The sequence below is a fragment of the Gadus chalcogrammus genome, chromosome 1 (genome assembly GCF_026213295.1).
Source record: "Gadus chalcogrammus isolate NIFS_2021 chromosome 1, NIFS_Gcha_1.0, whole genome shotgun sequence".
In the NCBI taxonomy this organism is placed as follows: domain Eukaryota; kingdom Metazoa; phylum Chordata; class Actinopteri; order Gadiformes; family Gadidae; genus Gadus; species Gadus chalcogrammus.
Window position 1 is genome coordinate 21,640,227 of NC_079412.1, and position 7,500 is coordinate 21,647,726.

The following is a 7,500-nucleotide window of genomic DNA, read 5'->3' on the forward strand; positions in this document are numbered from 1 at the left end:
CAGAGGTTACCTGGGAGGGGCAGCAGGGGGTCCACCTCCATGATGAAGTCGTTCTTGAGGCAGAGGAAGCCCACGATGGAGAAGAGGTAGACCAGGATGAGGGCCAGCAGCGCCGTCAGCAGTATGGAGCGCCCGTTCTTCGTCACGCTCTTGATCACGTTGAACAGCGTCTCCTCCCGGTAGATCAGGTCAAACAGCTGCACACACACACACACACACACACACACACGCAGGTCACACACACGCATACACGCACACGCAGGTCACACACGTGCACACACAAAGCTAACACACACACGCAGGACTCACACAGGCAGGTCACACGCACGCGGGGTCAAAGACACACGGGTCACACACACCCAGCTCACACACACCCAGCTCACACACACATAGATCACAGGTCTGGGGGTCTGGACTACATGGTGGGGGCTGAGCGTCTCCTACCAGGATACTGTAGAAGAGCTCGTGGACGCAGAGACCCAGGGTCGAGGTCAGCACGTAGGCCAGGTGGTAGATGAACTCCACATCCATCACCATGGCCTTGTAGCCCATGATGAACGTCCCGTTGTTGCCCACGAAGCTCACCACAAACACCATCTTGTTGATCAGCTGCACACAAAAAACACAACGAATTACCTATGCCCAGGTGGTAGATGGGTAATGTAGTTTCTTACATTGACGGTTTATTTAAATAGGGACTGAAACATAGATAAGCTTGAGACAGTCATCTGATGTTTGCCTCATAGTGTTTTTAGCCAAAGTTAATTTACAACACTTGTCCCTAGTGGGGCTTTTGGTGGAAATAATAATACAGATTAACAGTATTAAAAAGTGAGAAAATGGAAATAAAAATGAAATAAAATGAAAAAGAAAAGATGCAAGTATGCGAGCAAGATTGTTGAAATAGCCACCATTTTGGGTTTCTTTCCCAGCAGTAAGAGAGCGTTCTCTATACCCAGGCGGTAGATGGGTAATGTCGTGTCTTACATGGACGGTTCCCAGAAGTATGAGTGTATGTCCTATGCCCAAGTGGTGGATGGGTAATGTAGTGTCTTACATTAATGGTTCCCAGCACTATGAGTGTGTTTCCTATGCCCAGGTGGTAGTTGGGTAATGTAGTTTCTTACATTGATGATTCCCAGCACTATGAGAGTGTTTCCTATGCCCAGGTGGTAGATGGGTAATGTAGTTTCTTACATTGATGATTCCCAGCACTATGAGAGTGTTTCCTATGCCCAGGTGGTAGATGGGTAATGTAGTTTCTTACATTGATGGTTCCTAGCACTATGAGAGTGTTTCCTATGCCCATGTGGTAGATGGATCGTAGGATGAGTGCCACGGTGATCTGCCGCAGCCCGCCTCGCTGGCTCAGGAGGAAGAGCAGCGACAGGCCGGTCAGAACCCAGAACATCATCAGCAGCATGGAGTCATCGATCGCCCCGGCTGAGGAGACCGGGAGGAGGAGTGAGGGAGTACTAATACTACTAGTACCTTGTGCAGAGTCATAGGGGTAATAGTACTAATACTACTAGTACCTTGTCCAGAGTCATAGGGGTAATAGTATTAATACTACTAGTACCTTGTCCATAATCGTAGGGGTAATAGTACTAATACTTCTAGTACCTTGTCCCGAGTCATAGGTGTAATAGTACTAATACTACTAGTACCTTGTCCCGAGTGATAGGTGTAATAGTACTAATACTACTAGTACCTTGTCCCGAGTCATAGGGGTAATAGTACTAATACTACTGGTACCTTGTCCGGAGTCGTAGGGGTACTAGTACTAATACTACTGGTACCTTGTCCGGAGTCGTAGGGGTACTAGTACTAATACTACTGGTACCTTGTCCGGAGTCGTAGGGGTACTAGTACTAATACTACTGGTACCTTGTCCGGAGTCATAGGGGTAATAGTACTAATACTACTGGTACCTTGTCCGGAGTCGTAGGGGTACTAGTACTAATACTACTGGTACCTTGTCCGGAGTCGTAGGGGTACTAGTACTAATACTACTGGTACCTTGTCCGGAGTCATAGGGGTAATAGTACTAATACTACTGGTACCTTGTCCGGAGTCATAGGGGTACTAGTACTAATACTACTGGTACCTTGTCCGGAGTCATAGGGGTACTAGTACTAATACTACTGGTACCTTGTCCGGAGTCGTAGGGGTACTAGTACTAATACTACTGGTACCTTGTCCGGAGTCGTAGGGGTACTAGTACTAATACTACTGGTACCTTGTCCGGAGTCATAGGGGTAATAGTACTAATGCTACTGGTACCTTGTCCGGAGTCGTAGGGGTACTAGTACTAATACTACTGGTACCTTGTCCGGAGTCGTAGGGGTAGAAGAAGGCGATGATGAGGTTGATGAAGACAGCCAGGTTGAAAGAGATGGAGCCCCACAGAGTCATCCTCCGGGAGAACCAGAACAGCACCGGCATGCCTGGGGACAAGATACATACCATAATACATACTATAGATACATACTATTGATACATACTGGTACACATACTATAGAATGGCACTGGCATGCCCGGGGACACGATATAAATACTATAATACATAGACTGGATACATACTATAATACATAGACTGGTAAATACTATAATACATATACTGGTACATACTATAATACATTGTAGGTATATGTAGTTATAGTTAGTTAGTAGTTATATCGTATTAGTAGCAGTATAACTAGTAGTACTGGGTATAACTAGTAGTAGAGGTGTTCTTACTGCGGAGCTTCTTCTGCCACTCCATCTCGCCGTGCAGGAAGGACGCCTGTTCGAAGAAGTGCGTGATCTTGGAGCCCTGCTCGTCCTGCTCGGTGGTGTTGAACACCCTTAACTTGGACTCCTCCGTCAGGTACTCACAGATGGGGTGGACGGGGAACACGATCTGCTCCATGCTGCGGTCGTCACGCACGATCTGGAACACACACAGTACTGCTGTAGCACAGGGACAGCTAGAGTACTATAGTACTATAGTACTATAGTACAGCTAGAGTACTATAGTATAGCTATAGTACAATAGTACAGCTATAGTACCATAGTATAGCTATAGTACTATAGTACAGCTAGAGTACTATAGTACAGCTGTAGTACTAACACATAGTACTTCTGTAGTCCTAAGACAGCTATAATACTATCACAGGACTGCTGTAGCACTGGGACGGCTATAGTACTATAGTACAGCTATAGTACTATAGTACAGCTGTAGTACTAACACATAGTCCAACTGCAGTCCTAAAACAGCTAGCGTACTACCACACAGTACTGCTGTAGTACTGGGACAGCTAGAGTACTACCACACAGTACTGCTGTAGTACTGGGACAGCTAGAGTACTACCACACAGTACTGGTACTGTGCTGGTCGTAGTATTAGTTAGTATCTCTATCTGGGCGGTGTGCTGGTCGTAGTAGTACCAGTTATTACTAGTTAGTACCTCTATCTGGGCGGTGTGCTGGTTGTAGTAGTACTAGTTAGTGCCTCTATGTGGGCAGTGTGCTGGTTGTAGTAGTACTAGTTAGTACTACTAGTTACCTCTATCTGGGCAGTGTGCTGGTTGTAGTAGTACTAGTTAGTACCTCTATCTGGGAGGTTTGCTGGTCGTAGTAGTACTAGTTAGTACCTCTATCTGGGCGGTGTGCTGGTCGTAGTAGTACTAGTTAGTACTAGTTAGTACCTCTATCTGGGCGTGTGCTGGTCGTAGTAGTACTAGTTAGTACTAGTTAGTACCTATTCTGGGCTCTTGGCTGGTTGTAGTAGTACTAGTTAGTACTAGTTAGTACTAGTTAGTACCTCTATCTGGGCGGTGTGTTTCTCGTAGTGCTCCAGGGGGTCCGGCTCCACCACAGCGGTGGGCGTCTTGGCCTTCAACATCTGGGAGAGGGGCCGGTTGTTCAGGTTCAGCTGAGGGAGACACATCAGACAGACAGGTTAGACCGGCACATCGTCAGACAGACAGGTTAGTCCACCCCATCAGACAGGTTAGTCCACCCCATCAGACAGGTTAGTCCACCCCATCAGACATGTTAGTCCACCACATCAGACAGGTTAGTCCACCCCATCAGACAGGTTCGACCGGCACATCAGACAGAGAGGTTAGATCGGCACATCAGACAGACAGGTTAGACCGGCACATCAGACAGACAGGTTAGACCGGCACATCAGACAGAGAGGTCAGACCGGCACAACAGACATGTTAGTTTACCACATCGTCAGACAGACAAGTTAGACAGGCACATCAGACAGGTTAGTCCACCACATGGTCAGACAGACGGGTCAGCAGGAGGACATCAGTACCATGGAGGAGATGCTCTCATCGTCCTGTTGGCTCTTCTTCAAAGACTTCAGCAGAGTCAGCAGCACCTTGTTGTGTCTGGCCAGCTACACACACACACACACACACACACACACACACACACACACACACACACACACACACACACACACACACACACACACACACACACACACACACACACACACACCCACACACACAGTGAATGCATTATCCCCATTAAACACACAACATTGCTGAGATGTAAACAAGCCAATAGTGAAGCAGGGAGCCTGTAGTCAACCAATCAGATCGTACCTGTAGTGCGAGGATGTAGATGTTGTGTCCCACCTCGCGGGGCGAGACCTCACCCCCCTCAAACTCACTCTCCTGTTGGTACGCCTTCTTTATCACATCCAACTACACGCACACACGCACACACACACACACACACAGTAAAGAGACACACACATTGTATATAGTTATAGCAATACAGTTAGGTATGATATGGAAAATAGATATAGGGTATTGTTTATAGTTAGAGTAATATATATATAGGTTAGTATATATAGTTAGACAAATATACTTGGTGTAATATACTAGATATAGGGTAGTGTTATAATTATAGTATGCAGTGAAGTTTGACATGGTAAATAGATAAAGAGTAGTGTTAAACTTATAGTAATAGATAAAGGGTAGTATATATAGTTATAGTAATATAGTTAGGTGTGATAGGTCTAAATAGATATAGGGTTATATTTATAATAATAGATATACGGTAGTGTTGTAGTTATAGTATATAGTTACTAGTAATAGATGTATGGTAGTGTTAAAGTTATAGTAAATAGTTAGTTATAGATATAGGGCAGTGCTATAGTTATAGTATATAGTTAATTATAGATATAGTGTTCTGACCAGCTCACGAGGCCGCAGGTTGAACAGGATTCTCTCTGCGTTCTCGCTGTCATGACGACTCTCCATCAGCGCCAGCAGCAGCTTGGAGGCGTTGTCCTGGTAACCAGAGGGCACACCATGACAACCAATACCCATACAGTATATCCATGCAGCTACAGTATGGTTAGCATACCTTTTAGCTCCAGCACCATGTCCATGCTAGATACAGTACGGTTAGCATACCTTTAGCTCCAGCACAATGTCCATGCTAGATACAGTGTGGTTAGCATACCTTTAGCTCTAGCACCATGTCAATGTGGATACAGTGTGGTTAGCATACCTTAAGCTCCAGCACCATGTCAATGTGGATACAGTGCCGTTAGCATACCTTTAGCTCCAGCACCATGTCCATGCTAGAAACAGTGCGGTTAGCATACCTTTAGCTCCAGCACCATGTCCATGCTAGATACAGTGCGGTTAGCATACCTTTAGCTCCAGCACCATGTCCATACGGTAGCGGCAGAGCGGGCTGATGTCGTTGAGGATGAGCGCCGTGATGATGTCAATGCCGTTGCACTCGTTGGTCACGATGCACGTCTGAAAAACCACGCACAGGTTAGCCGGCGCCCTCTGACCCCTGACCTTGTGACCCCTGATCCCTGACCCCTGGCGCGAGGCTTGGGGCCGACCTGGTTCTCCTGGCAGGGGCCCTGGCAGTACTCGGTGAGGGTCTCCAGGCTCTGGGTGATGAGGTGGACGTTGGACTCGTTGATGTAGAGCCCCAGCAGCCCCAGGCCGCCGGTGGTGCTGCCGCACATGATGTCCAGGAACTGCAGCGTCTCGCACACCAGGTTGTAGTTGGTCTTGTTGTTCTGGCAGCGCAGGAAGTTCTGCACGGGGAGACACCGGTTATCCACCGCCACTGAGCTAGTGGGTCAGGGAGCTGCTCACCAGTAGGTCCTGGTGGTGGTTTGGTTTGGTCTTAGTTAGTTAGTTAGTGGGAAACCTGGAGTTTGTGGTTGTGGGTTTGTTGGTTAGTGAGTAGTAGTTAGCTAGTAGTACTACTAATTAGTAAGTTGTGGTTCAGGTTTTGTTAGTTGTGGCTTTGTAAGTTAGTTAGTAAGTCAGGTAGTTTGTTAGTTAGCTAGCAGTTCTACTAACCTATAGTTTGTTTGTGGTTTTATAAGTATGCAAGTTAGTCAGTTAGTAGATAGTAGTTAGTAGTAACATTACATAACCTGTAGGTCATTGTTCTGGTTTGTGATTTGTTAGTTAGTAGTACCACTAACTTGTAGGTCATGGTTGTGGAAAGTTAGTTGGTTCTTTAGTAGCACCACTAACCTGTAGGTCGTGGTTTGTTGGTTGGATAGTTAGTTAGTAGTTCCACTAACCTGTGGGTCGTGGTTGTGGTTAGTTCGTTTTTAAGTTAGTAGTACCACTAACCTGTAGGTCGTGGTTGTGGTTAGTCAGTGTGTTAGATAGTAGTAACACTAACCTGTAGGTTGTGGTTGTGGTAATTTAGATGGTTAGTTAGTTGGTTAGTTACTATTACCACTAACCTGTAGGTCGTGGTTGTGGTTAGTTAGTTTTAGTAGTTCCACTAACCTGTAGGTCATGGTTGTGGTTAGTTAGTTGGTTAGTTAGTAGTACCGCTAACCTGTAGGTCGTGGTTGTGGTTAGTTAGTTGGTTAGTTAGTAGTACCACTAACCTGTAGGTCGTGGTTGTGGTTCTCACAGAGCAGCTGGAGGAAGCGGAGGATGGGTTTCATGATGGTCACCACCGGTCCCATCTCCGCCTCCACCTCCTGCTCCGCTACTGGCTGGGCTGCCATGGAGGCGGGGCCTGCCATGGTAGGCGAACCGGCCAATAAGGATGGGTCTGGAATCCCCATACCTCCAGAGCCTTTAGAAAGAGAGATTCATCCATTCATCTAATGGTCATGGAGAGAGATTCATCCATTCATCTAATGGTCATGGAGAGAGATTCATCCATTCATCTAATGGTCATAGAGGGAGATTCATCCATTCATCTAATGGTCATAGAGGGAGATTCATCCATTCATCTAATGGTCATCTACTACACCTGCAACTACAGCCTCTAACTAGAGCCTCTCACCTCCACCCTCCACCTCCTCTAACTAGAGCCTCTCACCTCCACCTCCTCTAACTAGAGCCTCTCACCTCCACCCTCTCCCCTCTAACTAGAGCCCCTAACCTCCATCCTCTCCTCTCTACCTCCACCTCCTCTAACTAGAGCCTCTCACCTCCACCCTCCACCTCCTCTAACTAGAGCCTCTCACCTCCACCCTCCACCTCCTCT

At 46.7% G+C, this 7,500-nt stretch overlaps 1 protein-coding gene across 1 annotated transcript in view; it reads right to left on the minus strand.

The window, feature by feature from the left end:
• Nucleotides 1-7,500, minus strand: part of itpr3 (inositol 1,4,5-trisphosphate receptor, type 3) — a 44,856-nt gene that overhangs the window by 5,159 nt on the left and 32,197 nt on the right. Inside the window, exons 43-54 of the mRNA XM_056595754.1 lie at nucleotides 6,890-7,083; nucleotides 5,870-6,070; nucleotides 5,667-5,777; nucleotides 5,202-5,297; nucleotides 4,605-4,706; nucleotides 4,310-4,393; nucleotides 3,806-3,916; nucleotides 2,740-2,932; nucleotides 2,328-2,447; nucleotides 1,268-1,443; nucleotides 445-609; nucleotides 11-197 (exon numbers count right to left, since the gene is read on the minus strand). Coding sequence (XP_056451729.1) covers nucleotides 11-197; nucleotides 445-609; nucleotides 1,268-1,443; nucleotides 2,328-2,447; nucleotides 2,740-2,932; nucleotides 3,806-3,916; nucleotides 4,310-4,393; nucleotides 4,605-4,706; nucleotides 5,202-5,297; nucleotides 5,667-5,777; nucleotides 5,870-6,070; nucleotides 6,890-7,083 — 1,740 coding nt within the window. The remainder of the gene's footprint in view (nucleotides 1-10; nucleotides 198-444; nucleotides 610-1,267; nucleotides 1,444-2,327; nucleotides 2,448-2,739; nucleotides 2,933-3,805; nucleotides 3,917-4,309; nucleotides 4,394-4,604; nucleotides 4,707-5,201; nucleotides 5,298-5,666; nucleotides 5,778-5,869; nucleotides 6,071-6,889; nucleotides 7,084-7,500) is intronic.